Consider the following 18901-nt stretch of genomic DNA (forward strand, 5'->3'; position numbering starts at 1 on the left):
AAATGCCGACACATTTGTGTACGTGAAATTTGCATCGCTTAAAAAATACACGAGTAGTGTAACCTGGGAGATATTTATATCGTTTATAAAATGAGTACACCACATATTACAAAGATCACATCAATTCAAATTCATCAATTCATCGCGACTTCCGTATACGTGACAAGGTGCGTGTACATACCAGACAAGTATTGATGACAAAATGAAAAAGAGAAAAAAAAAAAAAAAAAAATGGAAAAGAAGCATTATTACTCTGTTTTGAAATACAAGCGAATGTACCAAAAAAAACTGACCACGGTCAAAATTCAGTCTTGTTTTCCGAGACAATAAACGAGTATAAATTACACACCAGTTACATACCTATATATATATGCATTTATATTGCAGTTGAATAATGATCGGTGGATAATATTCAACCGAAATGCAGCCGGTTATAGCGTGTATATAATAATAAATTGAATACAATGAGAGATAAATATTCAATTCATAGGAATAATATGTGCAGGATATGTATGACTGACACTTCTTTTTTTCCATTTTTTAATGACTTATATATCTTAACCGATTAAAATGTACGCATAGCAGTGAAATATTAATAACCCGAGTAGAAGATTGTTTGATGCAAAAACAAAGAAGAAAATAGATTGAGAAAAGAATATGTATCGATATTATTCATGAAAGTTTATAGCCGCGAGAAACCAACTCTATATATAAATTTATGGCATATCTGAATCTGATTTGAGCGGGTAACCGATATGACATGTGTTCCAGACACCTGAATTCTTTCACCCGTGCGATGATCTCATCATTCGCTAATATAATTAAAACAACTGGGCGTGAATTGAAGCGCGCGGACCGAGGGAGGGATTAAATTGGGAGAGAAAAAAAAAAAAAAAAATGTAAATCAATCAGACTGCAGCGGATCAGTATATGCGACAGTCCGTCAATCAGTTGATGTGTGTCGGAATATAATTGCTTTTCTAAACGTTTATTTTCAAACGTCAATGTACGTTGTGCAAACAAAAATTTGTACGAAACAGATTTATATGCACAGCCGCGATGTGAGATCATGTCACTTTCTAACCAACTCTATTGGTACACGAATTTGCACGCAATGAGAAAAAAAAAGGAAAAAAAAAATAGAAAAAAAAGGAGAATAATGTTTCCAGCTGTGCAGAAAACACTATGACGTGTAGCTATTATCATGCCGTCGTCTAGCAGTCGTAAGTGGTTGCTAAAAAGTGTAAATGCTAAAAATCTGAAACCCCTAAAAACGTCGACGACGCTCCATATAGTTCCATCAAGTCCGAAAAATATTTTTTCAAAAGTGGCTTCTTCGACGTTATAAAATAGGTATGCCTATATGTATGTCTGATACTCGATATCGGCAGTTTACCTTACGTTATAATAAAATAATTCTACGATCGAAGGAATTACCTCCGAAGCTGACCTATCGCAATATAAAAACGTTCAATACCTAAATCCTTTCGAAATTATACGAGTACGTACACACATGCTACGCATACGCGGTGATTCCCAAACCCGAACGATCACCTGACGCCGGTATGTAAAATATAATACAGGTACGGGTCTCATACTTTCACCCTGAAATCGGTCAATATCATTCGATGATATCGAGTTGACCGAACCGAAGCTTTCTTTGTCGATCGTATGAATTCTGCAGGCGATAAATCAAATTAAAAAATGACGTCAACCTTACGTTATTATAACCCGCTGCAGATCAACCGCGTGCACGTGAAAGTTTGTATACATATATTTATAATCCGCATTGTGGTCCATCGGAGGAATAAAATCTACCTATTTTCGTACGAGACTAAAACGTTGTTTCTTCACGCAGGATATGGATTTTAAACCAAACGTCATAGTCACTCCGTGTGGATCTCGCGCTTCCGAGCGGTAAGAAATCCCGAGAAAATAATTTAACGCAAATAACGTCGCTCCGCAATTTATTTATAAATTATCGATTCTCTGCAGGCAAAATAACCACGCGCTAAATTAAACGCACATCAATCTACGGAGAGATAAAATCAATGGGCAGATCGCAAAAATTTCTAACCGCATAAGAAACGAGTTCGCTAATCTGCGGTGGGGATAATTCGAAAAAATTTCTTTCGTCGCTTGAATAAAAAATATGCGCGTACATTATACGGTGTGTATAAGTTTCGAGTAATTCTGTCGCAAGCACCGATAACGAGTCTTCGTTAATTACAAGTCCATGGAATGCTAAAATTAGTCGAATATGGCCGACACCGACAGTCTACGCCGGACGTTTGGAACATGAGCTATTATATCCGCCCAACCAGATAAAACTGCTTTTTCAATCAACACGTCTGAAGCTGCTGCTGCAGCACGACTTCAATTCGTATTATACGCGCTGCGCGGGAATTATGTAAAACGAATGTAGGTTTTATTAGATGTACGCGATATAAGCTCGTTATGATGTATGTACGCTGTACGCTTTTTATTTTCGTGCGGGTTATTGACGATTGTCGTCGCAGTGATCGTCGTCTAAACAATAGTTTACATAATCTTATATTATAACTCGCGTCATGTGTCATCCTTTTATCGCCTGCTATACACCAGTTCTATCAGATAAGAAAAATTCTTCCAATCTTTTGTTCCCGAATAGACAAACCCAGTGCCATTTCCCGAGTTATCCGCTGCAGTATAATGTTTATATAATATTACCGTTATTATAGTTATTATTGCCGTCATTATCATGATTACTACACAAGCAACGGAGGAGTGAGATAACGAGGTTGCGTAACGAAGGATAGATTTTCAAGTTCACGATTGGTGCAGGTTTCCAATTACCGTGCACTACCACCTCACTCTCCCTCTCTCTCTCTCTCCCTATCTCTTTTAGTAATAATAACAATAATAATAACGACCACGTCGATAATGGCAATAACAATTAGCTGCAGTTCAACGAGACGACTTCATTAATAATAACAACATTATCATTCTAAATCATATGTTGCCGGGATTTATATTTGTACCCTGTATCTGGATACGTGCTTTACAAGTTCAGTTGAAAATTACATATACTCCGGGAATTTGCAAATCCACAATGAAAGTTTATTAGAAAAATTTGCGGACTATACGGATTATAAGTTTTGCGCAAAGTCGATCGTCAGAAATGTTATAACCATACAGGAAAGATGATCTGTTTATAACTTTAAGTATACGTGTACGTGTACGTGAATAATTCAGAAAGATAAAACGAATGTCCGTTCCACGTCGCGTACGTTAAAAATGTAGAAAAGAAACAGAACAAACCTCATCGTTTAACATTTTTTATTTACGGTGAAAAATATTTTCAGCTTTGCAAGTTATGCGTTAGGCGATGTGTATAATATATCTACGACTCTGCAAGATACCATTTTGTTATACTATTAGAGAAAAAATAAATTTCATACCCATCCTATACTACATATATTAGGGTGGGTTGGAAAAAATTTTTTTTTTGTATTTTGTACCCCTTACGATTTTTTCAAATTTTGGCCAAAAATTTTTATTTATTTATCTTTTGCTCAAAAATCGAATTATTTTTTCGATTCTTCAAGAGTAATCTCACGTATAATCGGCTCAGGAATCCAAATCTGAAAGCCAAAATCATCTACTCGTGCAATCGATCGAGTAATCATCAATTATTCGCTGTTGGGAGCAGAAAAATTCTAAGACATATCGATTGGTTTTAGTCGTAGACCCACTTTGCCTCGTCGCAATTCATGCATGGGTCGAAATATTCGAATTCTTCAATTTACTAGCAAGTCCCCGAGTTTAGCTGGAGTCAGGTAGCCACGGGCGCGCGGTTTGTTGTGGGGCGTCACCTCTGCTCAGCCCCGAAGGTGACGTCTCACAACAAAGCGTTACGCTGCTGGCTACCTGACTCCAGCAAAGCTCGGGCTCCCCGACTCAACTTCAATTTTAAGTAAAAGAAAGAGTATGTCATTTTTTGATTTTATACTTGAATTACAAAAATGATAGGAAAAAAAATTTTTAACAGCGAACGAGTAAAAAACAATCACAGTCGACAATGTTTAGATATTTTCTATGATTTTTGACCAAAAAAAAAATCTGTTTGCTGGAAGTACCCTACTTGATTAATTAATTATTTAAAAAACGAGTGGGCTACCTCAAAATATCAAGTAAAACATTTTTTTCACATTTGAAAAAATTTTTTTTTCTATAAGGTACAAATTCTGCCCCCATGCTAAGAAAATAAAAAAAAAAAAAATTTTCAACCCACCCTAACATATATGTTCCTCGTCAAATCAAACTCATCGGAAAACTTTTTTCTTAAATTTTTTTTCTCTCTTCTGGGGGAACGTGGAGTACTTGTGTTAGTTTCTATCGAAAATTTAGCATAGTTTGTTAATTGGAATAATCGAATGGCTTTTGAGTTCGCGAGCCTAAGACACGTTAGCTGTCGTAATTACGAGCTACATGGAACTTAAAAGTTTGTTATATGCAGGAATAAACCGAAGTGAAAGTGTTTCGTATTATATACATGTAGATGTAATAGACAGCCATTTACATATTTTCATAGGTCGACCTAACGTATCATATAATATTCGTATTATACATACGTTAAAACCGCGCTCTCATTTAAAACTGGCGTGGTAAAAATCGATCGTCGCGAGTGAATCCCAACGATATTTTCGGTATAACACGTATCTAACGAATAGAAAATTCGTGATGATTTTCTGGCTACCAAAAATCAATGTATATCGCATTCAATCGACGCACATAGCGGATATTTTATAATTGTAAAACAATTTTTAGTTGTACTAATGAGATCCTAATCGCCGAACGCGTCGTCTTCATCCGCCAACGATTAATTGAGACAATTATAACCGTGAGGCGTTTCTAATGGGTCTTTTATTAAATATTTATACCGTGGCTGTAGATCGGCGTGTGGATAACGGCTACAGCCCGAAACAATCGGAAAGATATTCAGAAGGCTAACTGGTGACGATAATTGTCTACTTTTTTTTGTGACTAATTGTACATCAATATCAGGTGACGATTTTCAGTGTTTACTGATCGGAGAATACGATTAATCAAGGTTCAGATAAATATTTATATAATGATACCTGTCCAAATGGAACGGGGACCATGTAATTATTCATTACAAGTTATCTTAACATGACAATTAGTAAGATGGAACATTTTATAATATACCTAGCGATCGATTCTTAATTTGGGATCGGCTCGATTGAATCTGTGAGTACGATTGCTGCGGATAGAAGAATTAGATTTTAATCGTTGTACTCTCCTTTTTATTTTACCGTTGTTTGTCAGTAACGAAGTAGCAGCGGCATTGAGATTTAATCGCGACCCACGTGCGCATCTTGATTTTTTATTACCACGGCGTGAATAATCGATTGTACATCGTGTCGAGTAGAATAATTGGAACCAAGTCCGATGTGAGAATGATCAAATTGTATACCTACTGAGGATTACAATTAATGTGCGTTATGAGATAACCTTGGCACGCGGTCTTTAAACTTTTGAGACACCTTCTTCGCGCGTGCATAATAAATTTTATTTCTTCTTTTCGATGATATGAAAAAGAAATGAGCACCTCGATATTGTATTAATACATCGAACGATCTTGTCGGGATTTGTTATCGCAAACCGACATAAATGAACGCTCGAGCGATTTTTATCTACAGATAATTGTCAAATTTTTAGACACGTCTGAAAACAGAACACGAATGCTCGAAATTATAACCGATTTCTTTATTTGTACGATCGATCAATCGTCGAGAGAATCTCGATCTCATTCGATCGCGGCCTTTCGGAATTTTTGTAAATATAGGCGTACATTATAACTAAATCAGTTAATGACGTTTGAGAATTAGGCCGAAAGATTATTATCGTGCAGATGTATATCGTGAAATGCGATTAAGTTTTGTTTTCACGCATCAACAATCGCAGCATTTCGACCTTCTAATGCCGACAGTTTTATTTTATCACATAGATATATCCATATTGTCAACCCGAAGTCCTTGACACGCACGTGCGATTTTTTTCCTTCAGAAATTATAATCGAACACGGCGAATATGATCCGGTCGAGATATCGTAACGTCGAATTAAGGACAAGTGCAACCGATCCGGAGTCGAGACGCTCGATTACCGCAATAATCGTTATTCACCCCGCCGAAGGGGATATCATCGACACACCAGATTTCACGTTTATTTTTTCGACAAAATTCTGACACAGTTCACAATTTTAGAACCGAGTGTCGTGGGACTTGTTCTTTCATCCGATTCACACAGCGGCGTTGGAACGTATAAGGTTCACGGTCGAAGGCCGTTTCTTCGAGGGGTGCAGGGAGCGTTAATCATTTATCGATAAAGTTACTCAAGATATTGGTAAATAGGTGCGTTCTATTTGCGGAGGTGAGTCGAGTCGACTGGAATCGAGTATTCGGTTCTAAGGTAACTAAACTCACTACTCGTCGCGAGTCGACTGATATCGCGAGTGAGTACGCCATAGTATGGAGATATCGCTGATGGTAGAACTCGGATCGCAATGAAGCACAACTTTGACCGGCGATCGCGTGTCGCCGGAGCATACCGCGATCCAGTCCTGGAAATTCATAAAAATGTACGTGTAACGTACGTACAAAAGCGACCGTGCAGCAGGACCGTGGCACGGCGTACACGCCAGTCAATTTAACGGCGCTAGCGAACGTCACGTTTATTTCAACAATTGAAAAGTTTGCGCTATTTATATCAAGGAACCCGTGCGTCTAATGGCTTAATCAAAGCGAATTAGGTGTACAGACGATATGAACGGAGTCTACCGAGGAAGTTTTGTAACATTATATGCACCACTTGTCGAGTCTTCCTCTCGAAAGGAGACACATTGGCTTTCGGAAGACGTATGAAATCTGCGATTTCGGTCAAATAATTCTTCCAAAAATCGAACAAAGGTGATCCGGACCGTTGGCAAGAGTTTTCCAATAATTCCTCGACAGACCTATAAGGCGAACCCGGTAGAAAGAGAGACCTATAAATTCGTCGATTAAGTAAGCGGATTATATCCGCCAATCGAGTTTGTATGCACAGCCGTCCACGTTGCTCGCGAACGCACTTTCGAAACGATATCGATTTCTTCGATAGTAAGTACATTGTAATCACGCGATGCATTGATCGTTCCATGTAACGTATGCGCCGTCAAGTGGATGGAATTATTGAGTTCGCATCACCGTGCGATTAGTTATCGGTTGATCGTCGCTCTTCCGACGTAATGTAGAGGAAATTAATCTCCCCCGGCGCTACGGGTATAACAATATCGCTGCAGTCGAATAACGAAGCACTGACTCGACGAAAGGAGAACAAAAAAGATTCGTTGCAAGCGCCACGTCGTCGTCGTCGTCGTCGTCGTCGTCGTCGTCGTCGTAGTCGCAAGAAGAATTTGTTATTGTTACGAATTCCTCGCGGAGGTTCGCGCTTGTGTTATTTTTTTTAATAGGCGTACGAGCTCGGCAGTGTTACGTTTCAATGCATACCGTAACCGTGTGAGCCATATAACGAACCCTGTGGGTCATCATCCTCTGTAAAAACTACGCGACATTTTATGTGTAACACGCTTCTTTGATATCGTACGCGAGGAATTTCATTCGCGATTGCCTTGCGCGCTCGAACCTCGATCTGCGTACAGAGACCAATTTCATCTTTCGTCTGTTTTCAAACAATCTGTCTATTTATTTATTTTTTTTTCATTTGCGTGCTTCGCGATCGTTGATACGGTTACTGCTAAGCGATTTCGCCGGTGATTCTCTCGTAGAACGAGTGCAATCATTTCCCAACCGTAAGTATGGCGGTGGTGATGCGGCGTGAGAATTATCGCGCGCACATTATACCTATACTTGAATACTTGGCGATGCGATAGCGACTCGCCGAGCAAAGGAAAAAAGTGATATCAATATCATCTCGATTATTTGAAGCTTGCGTCATACGATTCGACGTTCCGCTGCATATCGTATCGAACTACCGAAATTCCTGTCCCACAAGTAGATTGCGGATAATTTATCCTTCGACGATGAATCACGAGATACGTTACATCCTCATCCGTGCGAACGCTTTTTATCGCTTTATTATATTACACATTCGCTATGTGCGAACGATATCGTTGCAACCAAAGTCTCAGAGTCTCGAATTGTCTGGATCGTATTCGGGAACCGCCACATATGGGAATGAAGTTTTCTGTTGTTCAACTGCAATTTTGCAAAATTTAAAATTGCGCGTTGCATTAGAGAGATGGAAGCGGTTTTTTTTTTTTTTTGGTTCAACGTTATCATTAGAAGCGGCTGAATTTTTGTTGTTTTTTTTTTTTTTTACCTAATTGCACATTCTGGTTTGGCAATTAAAAAACGATTTCAGAGGCGATCGCAGGTTGAGCGCACGAAGATCTCGTCATGTTGGCTGATGTATAGTACTTTCCTCGTGTACAGTATAGACATGTTTTGTAAAATATATATATATACGTTACACGTTGTAATATATCATGTACGGTATACGTATATATGTATATACATAGTAGTTCTGGAACTGGTTCTTCCGACGTGTATATATAGGAGGCAGGACGTGTGTACACGGGTATATAAGTATAGTTGTAGCCAGAGCTACGGGTTAACCGATAATTCACACCTGGAGAAAGCAATGAATTTGCCGTGTAGACAATCTGATTTACCACGGCTATAAAGTTCTCCCTGTGCCTTCGGCTCTGCAAACGAACAGGTGGCTGTGTCATTTTGCGTAACAATATCAACCGTCCGTACAACCGTGTGTGTTTGTACGGACGTGTGGCGCATAACTCTATTAGTTCGGACGTGTTCACCTGATATATCAATTCATCAAAATGATGCAGATAAGGTACGAAACGTTCACCTGGATATACGTACGTAGATCCTCGAATGGAGAACGTCGGTAACCCGGAAGCCGAAGTTATGAAGAAGGCCTCGGCGATTACGAATCTATAACCGCAGATGTTGGAGTACATATCTACGTGGCTAACGTGGTGCGGCGGTGAAGATGGATTGGCACGAGAGATCGGTGGTAGGAATCGTCGGTTGAAAATTCAAATATAATCATCGAGTGTCGGGATATATTTATTTCGATGGATACCAACGTCGCTCGCACGGAGACGATATGCCGTGTGATATCACAAGCACATTTTTATTCGCGCGAGTTATTTTGGAATTCGGTGGACGATGCCAATCGGTTGGAAGTGTACGAGACGGTTGTACTCGGGCGTCTAAAATTATTGCAACTTCGGCCGGTCGTTTGTCTCTCATTTATTTTATAACTAGGTGTATCGTAATTGAGGATAAATAAAAACGAGCTCCGGGGGAGCGCGCGTGCGATTTTAACGGCGGACGCTTGTCGCCAAAAGAAAAATGCCTTGGACGACTATGTAACGTGTTGAAGATATCAACGTTACGACCAGTTCTAAATAAATAATCCCTGAGAACCGACCCTGACATCTAACTTGTAATAATGTATAGGAATGAAATCGAATGGAAATAAGACCTTATCACTCGATATGAACAACAACGATGGTTACAAAAATGCGTCGACCCTGAAGTTGGTCCGTTTACATAATTATTGTAAATTAGGGGAAATGGAATGAGGAATTAATAGTCAACCTACACGGTGATTCATATGTATATATATATATATAGGGTCGAACCGTTAGGAGGAAGGAAAAGAGAATAGACTTTAATCGATCGATTCACCCACAACGTGGATCGTCGTAAATAAAATCAAGGGCCCGGCCGGTGATTCGTATACGTATAATACAATAAGATATCCTATCTAGATGTGTACTAAATGTATTTTTGAAGCATTGAACCAATGTCGTAAAAATTTATAAATAGCGATGCGTATAAGGAATGAGTGTGACAACGCTGGCATAATAAAGTACAACAGTTATCAACTTTGGGCGTACACCATTGTTACAGTTGTTCGTTTTACGCATACCTACCACACGGACGCATCGTGAAACTTAATGAAACAAAAATTACGCCAGTTTATTATGATGTACGCGTTATGCAAAACCTCTACCACGCGGACGCTTTACATATAGTGAATAAAAAAACAATTCCAAGGCAAAAAGATAGTTCGGTGAAAAAAAAAAAAAAATATATTCCATCATTCATCGTATCATCTTATAATCGTTACGTCCATTTCCTCAAAATAATTTCGAAAAACAAATCAAAGAATCTCGTAACATTCGTACACAAATCATTGGGATCTAATTCGCTAAAATTTCTACGCCAGCTAATTGCAAGACCCTCGTGCAATCGCATTAATAGAAAACAATAGAAGAGGTAGCAGCAAAATTAACAGAAGATGGCCGCGCTTAACAGGTGTGCAGTCTGTACGAGCGTACACTACATCAGCCTTGTAGGTAATTTCGTACACATTCGAAGATGCACGGGTGGTTTGTATCAGTGTACACATCGGTTCGTTAATGTGTGTGAAATATCTATGTATCTATGTTTCTCTTTTTTATCGCCATTTCGTGGCGGTGAGCACGTGGTAAACCGTGGAGGTCGCGAGCGCACACACGCGACGCTATACCTATACGTGTTTATATGCTACCCGCTACCATCATCGTCTCTCGCACACACGCAGCCACTTCTCAAGCGTAAACAAGATATGACGTCACATGGTTATTTACGATACGCCGGCGGGATACCCCTTCCTATTATACCGTTCCTTGGCTCGAAATCGCGACTTCATAGTTCGCGTAACGCAGCTATTTGATAAAAAAAAAAATAAAATAAAAAAAATAAAAATTGTACACAAAAAATGAACTGTATCATACATACGACAATATACATATAATGGCATTTACCACTTCTGTACTATTATTCGATTTACATGGTCGGGAAATATGTATATGCACATATACCCGATATACATATGCGTGAAAAATGGAGGTAAAGAAACCCATATACGTATATCGACAATACGAATACGTTGGAAGCTGTGCCGTAACGATTCGTGTAAATTTTTCACCGAATGTATGTGATATAATACGCTTTGTTTCATAGGTATAAACGCCTAATTGAATATATAGAGAATAGTAAATGTTTTCCATTATTTCAAGGACTTCGATTTTTCACACCCTGTTTTTGCGGGCGATCTATTTTTAAAACTACGAATGAAAACGTACAACGTACATCACGCACTCGCATACCGCGTGCGCGAATCCAATATAGCAGCACGTGTGAATCGTTCGTTTGCGTATACGTATCACACGTGTTCTTATCGTATATACGTACGTGTACGTATATACCTACCTATGTACGCACACGCATCACAAAAGCGTCGTCGACACATGTATTTACATCATCAACGCATATATACATATATACCTATGTGCACACGAGATTCTCGGCAGACAGCACACGACGTACGGCTTACAGCGATATTCGGCAAACAGATCTTCTCTTTGTCGATCGACAATGCGACGGCTCACATGGGTATACACGTTCGGTAGAACTTATATTATGCAAACACTCGACACGCACGATTCGACGTGATAAAGAATTCCTGAAAATTCGCCGTAAGGAATTCATACAGGCCCCTTTTGTGTTTCGAATTTTTGAAGCAAACTACGATCGATTCTAAACCAATACAATTCGCGGTGCATACGGCCAAAGAGAAAAAATTTCATCAGACTGAACACTAACAATAAGGCGAATAAGGCTTCTTTGATTAATCAATTGAACAGAAGGCAGGACGATCGAAGACTTGGCATGCGATTGCTGCAGTTGCGCGGAAATCCATATAGGCTACCGATAAATGAGCTCGGATTCGTCGGTGACGCGAAAAATTTTGTTCTTCAAAAAAGAAAATTCAAATGACGAGTAATACCACATCGGGAAGAATTTTATACACGCGTTTATTAATCGCAAGATTTTTCACGCGTAGAAATTCAATCCCGGAAATAAATTTCAGCGCGAAATTAATTTTCTCTCGTAATATATATTCGCTTCCATATATACACGCGTATAGATATAGGTGAGCTTTTCCAGCGTGGAAAGTTTGCTTCGTATACATAGAGGTGCATAAATTACTTGGAGCATACTTTGAGCGCATATACGTACAGCCGCGTCCCGATGTTCGCGCGTCAGTCGCTGTGAATGAAAAATCAACCATCATTATCATTATTGTCATTTGAAAATATTTGCATGTATAGTTATTGCAGCGGAAGGAAAGCGCGAAGGCCGCCGCCGCCGCCGCCGCTGCTGCTGCTATAGTTGTTGCACCGCAGCGGATTCATTCGCTCTCTCCGGCGAATCTTGTATACCTCTACGTATACGTACGTATACGTACGTGGTTTAATAGCTGTTATAACGTAATGAGAGAGCGAGAGTCGTTCGACGATTATATCTAGCTCGCACTATTTTAAACGTAAAGAGAGTGAGGATTATATATCGGAATCTTGCAATTATATCTTACACCTGCAGTTACCTGAGCGCGTTATACGTTTCCGCGCTCGCATTTGTAACTTCGCGATCTAGTCGCGAAGCGGGTGCTCCATTTTGCGCGACGATTCGTTGGAGAAAAAGAAAACAAAATGGCCGGTCATTGGGATTTATAAAAAAAAAAAATGGAGGCTGACGTGAAATGATTTTGGCAATCGATGCCCCACTCAACATCCATCCGACACAATTTTGATCCGAACTATTTTCTCGCGAGGCGATGAATCGTCCCCCAAAGTAATCGAATCCCTCGATCTAAATGGGGAACCAACCGCACAAGAAAGAGAATCAATAAATTTTTCGGGAGTCGCACAACAAGTGTTTTTTTTTTTTTTTTTTTTTTTTTCGAAATGCACGTTGCAGGGAATAGGTATGGGTACGGGTACTGCAGGTACGGTCACGGTGTGCCGATTCTCCTCTTAATTGGAAAATTATTAAAACAAACGTATACACCTCGTGTATTACACGTTACATACGTCCGATGTATAACGTGCAACAACATACCGACCACGCCGCAGCCAGCACACGTGACACAAACTTCCGTAGGATTTACGATTAATTAAGATAGTACGGCGATAATGAGTGTACATGCAAATGTGCAGGGCATATAGGATTTTTACGGAAACCGACCGCGGAGCTGATATGATTACATAACAATACACCGTGTGTACATATGTATGTATGTATGTATATATCGCATGTAAACGTTTCGTTTACATGGCCGCACGTCAACTGTAGCTCGTCGTAATTTAATTTATCGCTTATATATGTATGGCAGCGATGCAAATTTTTCGTGCACATCGGTCGTACGCGTGTGCGTGAAGTATCGCATTAGCGATATTATCGTCGAACACAGATACAACGAGCAGCCGGAAATGCAACGTCTGGACTTTTAAACGAAATTAAATCATTCTCGTATTTTTACTCTTCTTCTTTACGGGGCGATCTTTGGCGATCGGGTATCCTGTACCCCGGACGACGATTGATGAAAAACTAAAATAGACGACGAGAATTCGGTGAGGTAAAAATGTGCGAAGGGAACTTTCGATGAAGCGCGTGATGGACGGTCGAGTGTCGGTGCGTTCGGAGGCAGATGTAACAAATAGATTTGATTCATTTGAATTTTTACGTGTTGCAAGAATATACGATATACGCATACGTAAGTGTACGTAGATTGGTATACGAACGTGGACAACCGTAACAGGTGTCGATGTTAAGGTCCACCTTTGCCTAGCTCGGCAAAAATGTTGCAAAGATTTTTTTTCGCGATACTACTTTCGTTAATCATGCATCTCAAGTCTCGACTTTCCAATGAAACACTTCTTTTCGTGTAAATTGTAGTTAACAACATATCAACGATGGTACAAAAATTGAATAATTCTCAATGACAAACGAAATTTTCAACATTTTTTCCTATGCGCGCCAAGGATGGTGGCGCCTGATGACAGGCAAGCAGAGGTACGGCGACGCTAACGCTTGGACACAGGGTATGTACGCGCTGCATGATAATTTTGAGCATCATGACCGACCTATGCCGACGTTATAACACGCTCGCCAACTGACCAAATGATATTCATAACAAGGTTACACACTTCATCATTATAAACGTCTACCGATGACAGCTATTGGTGACGTCGAAAATGCTTCTCTTTAAATATTATATCAACGTTCGATTCGTGTACTTCAGAATTATCCTATATATAATAACACGTCACACACATTTCATACATTTATCTCCATATATCAAGTATCGCGTAATACATATTATATATACGTAGTATTATGTATTTTGATGGAATGTTTTATTTCGAACAATTACCAGTAAACTTGTCAACTGTTTGTTCGTTTATTTATTTGTATGTTTGTTTGCCATTTTGCGACAGCAACAGCTAATAAACGTGAATCACGTAACGTTATCTGGTACACTATGAACATACGTCGTCCATTAATACTTGCAATGGAATTTTACGCGATTCTAAAACCAATGTACATACATATATACATGTACATACATATGATTATGGTATACATTCAATTAGATTTTCGAAGAAAGTTTCACACTGCCAATAAAATAGAGAGTTTTTTTCATTCGGGATTAATAATATTTAATCGAGGTGAATGAAATGAGGTGCGAAAGACATGTGCGCATACGAGCGAATCGGATCTTTCTTTTATAATTAATATCCGCACGGTACACGAGTAACAAGTATCCGTGAATAGTGTAATTATTAAATTTACGACACGAGGTAAAAAAAGGATGCTAAAAAACATAATCATCCGTCGGAGTTGGGTACACACATTACATTCAGTCATTAACGGATTTTTTCATTCTCTCAGCGTACATAAACGTTACAAGAAATGACTAATAAATGTAATAAAGTTTATCACGTATGTACACATCGCAGTTCGATGGGTAGGTGTTAATTTGCAGCTATTGAGCTGCTTAGCTCGTTGGTTAAAAAATGTAAAACCGACATAAAATTAACGTCAACACCGCTGCACACGGTTGTCGAATTTCTTCCGTCTCATAAAATTGTCAAAATAATATTTATATAAATTTTTACGGCACACTATTTTTTTCTGCATATACATATAACGCGTACTTTAATTACCCGATTTCTTTTTTCGTAGCTTTTTGTATTCGCGATGAGCTTACGTGGGGATAACGATGATATTATTCAAAGAAGCTATACGTATAAACTTGTTTACTCAAATCAGCTGCCGATTAAAGAACTAGCGCAGATATCTGGATACGTTATTAATATATATACATATGGCGGGGTCAGCGTGCCGCGAGGTCCAAACAAAACCTGCGCCCGTTTACGCGGAGTCAGAAGTAGAAGTTAAGCAGGACCGTTTGCGTATCAGGAACTTCTCTCCTCCGCCATGAATAAAACATTCAATGTCCGTATTTTGCCGTAAATCGAATATGTCTCCAGATCAAATCGGAAAACACTCTGCACGCGTGGATAAAAAATTAGACACCTGGTAGATTATCTCTACGTTAAATACTACACATGTACAATGATTCACATTCAAATTTATATAGCTGATTATGTGAACCGCAACTCTAATTTTTTTCCCCCCTGTATCTTATGTATACAACATTCGGACCGCGGCGTGTGCAGCGTCATCGCATGCGGTTTAAGCTCTGAATTTATTCGTGTCGAATTTAATTTTAGCCATATAGGATGCGCGGGGCTAAGTTTGCTTTTTAAATTTGTTTTCTCCCTCCATACGGATTTCCACGCGTCCCTGGGCTGCAGCAGACGATGATCAGAACTTTGGACACGGTAAAAACAAACATGGAAGTAGCACGGGGAACAGGCGTGGACGACCACGGAGAGTTTGATGACCGCACGCGGTTGTGCTTTAAAATTTCGACGAAAAAAATAAGAGTAAGAACTCATGTGGAGCACGTATCTGTGTGTCAGCTGAATTCCGTAACGAGGAATTGAATAAGGTTTTTTTTTTTTTTTTTTATTTTTTTCTTCTTTCTATTCACCGAGAAACGAAACGCAATTAAAAAGGTCGACTTTTATAGCGCTCCACATTATGCCCTCATTTCCACGTTTTTCTGCCTCATCAAAACTTCCTATGTGAACACCGCAGAAATGTGTATACGCAACGGATAACAGATTTTTTTTGTTTCACGGTAGGTACGTGAAAAGAAAGAAGAAAAAAAAAAGGTTCGAAGCCGGTACGCGATTCGTTAGCTGTAACGAACGATACGTGTGTTGATATTCTGAAAAAACGAGGGAAAAGAAGTACGCAGAAACCGTACGATCACATCTCTGCAGGGCACGGAAAAAGCGAAAGTCTTGAAGTAAGAAACTATATCTGTGCGTCGTGTGCATGGCTCGAATAAGAGCGAACATATGAGATGATATTATTCTCGTTCATTGATTTATTTTACCGCGATTGAGCGATGAAATCTGAAAAACTTCTGTCCCGAGTAAAAAGAAATTCTTCGAGACTGGGTGCGCTTTTTGTTTTCTCTACAAAAATTTTTTTTATCTCTTCGAAATTCCGAGTGCGCAGTAATTATATTCTTATCGAAGGTTGGCGAATAGAGAGAGGTCTCCGCCGTATCGCGTCCGGTGGAGAGATTTATTTATTCTAGGTATTCTTGCGAAATTGTAACAAGCGAGCAGATTATATCCGGAGAATAGTTCAAATATAGTAATATGAAATTATAATTACTTCCGCCGCTAGTGCAGCTTACCTGCTTGCATTTGAGGTAAAAGTAAGGTAGGCAACGCACGGAACAAAAAGTTTCTGCAAACAGGTAATATATAATGCAAGTGTGTCTCGCGGATATTTATTCAACTCGAAAGACCGGGAGCTGCGTATACATATATATGTTTCCGTAATGTGTGCATCAGTCCTGCTACGTTTTAAAACACCGTTACGAAAATATACGTATATATATCCTACGCAGAGATAGGTAAAAGCTGTTGTGATTACACAGAGATTATAAACCGATCGCCGAGTACCCTCCTCGACATTGTCACAGAGCAAAAAGTTCTGCAATATTATTTTTGCATGTATACTTCACGCACGTCGTCGTCATCGAGCATTGTTCATCCGTTCATTTCATACATCTGGACAACGACCTGGTCACGCGGTACATATTCTCACTCTCTACTTCTGTTAATATTTTTTTTTTTCCCCCTGTTATCGCTGTTGCTATTTTTCATGATCAGAAATAAAAAAATCATTCGGACTGTCCTGTACAGATATAAAAATCAATGGAGGAACGTGTGAATCTTGACGAAGGTAATATCCTCGCTGCATTCTCGACAGGTTGAGAAATGGGGAAAATACGAGAAAAAAATAATAATTTTTTCGGACCAAAAGAACATGGCCGCTTTGACGGTGGGAATTTACCTTTTCTGCGGCCGAATGGCCCGAAGAATGTGCTGCTCTTACCGATGACGTTGTCATCGACATACTTCAACAGTTTCGTGGTGTCCTCACCCTTCTTAGCTGCAATGGATTTAACGGGTCTAGGTGGTGTCCTTGGGGGTCCCAGAGGAAAGGATTCCTCCGTCAGAGAGTTGATCCTGCGCTGCGAACCGCCCCAATTTTTCGCGCTGGATATCTTCACCGAACAGCTCATCCTCTCATAGTATGCGAAAGTACAAAATTGTAGAATTCGAACGCTCACTGATCTCTTATCTATTGGATTATTGTTTATTTGACGAGTTCATCAAACGCACTACACTATCGATCTATGCGGATCGATAGATTTCCCAAGTTTGATTAATAATTTGTTAGAGAAATTCGCGAAATCCACCGCGAACCCTTTATTATTCCAACATTCGAAGTTCTATCTCTGCAAGGGATTTTTAATCATTTGTCTTTGATTTTTTCGAAAATATTTATCGAATCATTCAGTGGAAGGAGTATTTTAAATGGTCTTTAAAGAGCCGGTGCATTTAAACCTTTGTTCGGGGCATTTAATAAATACCAAGAATACAAAAGTTCTTTTCCTTCAATCTTTTTACTGAATAATTTTTGGTAAGAATTTGAAGTTGCATATAAGACACTTGAATTCACACGATTATTATCACTTTTTTCTATTATTATTATACGTTTGTCAAAAATAATTACGATGGAGATAAAGATTTTTATTATCTCCTTATGGTTAGCACAGTTCACAGTATATCTGCAATAGCATTTACGGTGCACAAACTGACTCTAATATCCTCAGTTGTATCGCCGATAGTAATAAACTTTGCGGAACTTCAGAAGTATCGCAAGAATCAAGAAAATTGGATTACAATTATAGAAAAAAAAAATAAGTTATCTCTTAATTCACAAAACTGCTAACGCTGTGAACACTTTTTTTCTGAACTCGAGCACAGCAAAATCGAACATTTTTCAAAGATCTTTTTTTTTTTTTTTTTAATGTTATTTTATCACTCCTCGAAGATTAGAATTGATTTCCCGTTTGTTTTTTTTAATCGATTATTTCCGATTCGTTTTGGAGCGGAAGGTTCAGAATCGATAGAATTACATCTGAATCTAGAGGGAATCATAGAACGAATTGTGATTTAAAAATAAAATCAGCAGCTGCTCCGATCGATGGGGATCACAATTTTATCTCTTTGATAAGTTTCTGATATCGAAATCCCACAGGTTAAATTTAGATATCGAGAAAAAATAATACTTGATCGAAAAAAAAAAAAGGGAAAATGGAGAACGTTCCCTCGATTTAAAAAATGAGAAATTACAAAATTTTGTTCTCCATTTTTTATTATTCTCGTTTTTTTTTCTCACGCCTTCCTTTCGTCTATCTCTGTATATCTCTACCTTTATTTTGCTTCTTTACCCGCATGTACTTTATTTCTATCGCTTT

The 18901-nt window shown here is 38.9% G+C and overlaps 1 protein-coding gene across 1 annotated transcript in view; it reads right to left on the bottom strand.

The window, feature by feature from the left end:
• Positions 1 to 18880, bottom strand: part of LOC105690176 — a 69883-nt gene extending 51003 nt beyond the window's left edge. The window contains exon 1 of the mRNA XM_048656094.1: positions 17428 to 18880. Coding sequence (XP_048512051.1) covers positions 17428 to 17659 — 232 coding nt within the window. The 5' untranslated portion in view covers positions 17660 to 18880. The remainder of the gene's footprint in view (positions 1 to 17427) is intronic.
• Between the last annotated feature and the right edge of the window lie 21 nt (positions 18881 to 18901).

Source organism: Athalia rosae, chromosome 5 (assembly GCF_917208135.1).
Source record: "Athalia rosae chromosome 5, iyAthRosa1.1, whole genome shotgun sequence".
Classification (NCBI taxonomy): Eukaryota; Metazoa; Arthropoda; class Insecta; order Hymenoptera; family Athaliidae; genus Athalia; species Athalia rosae.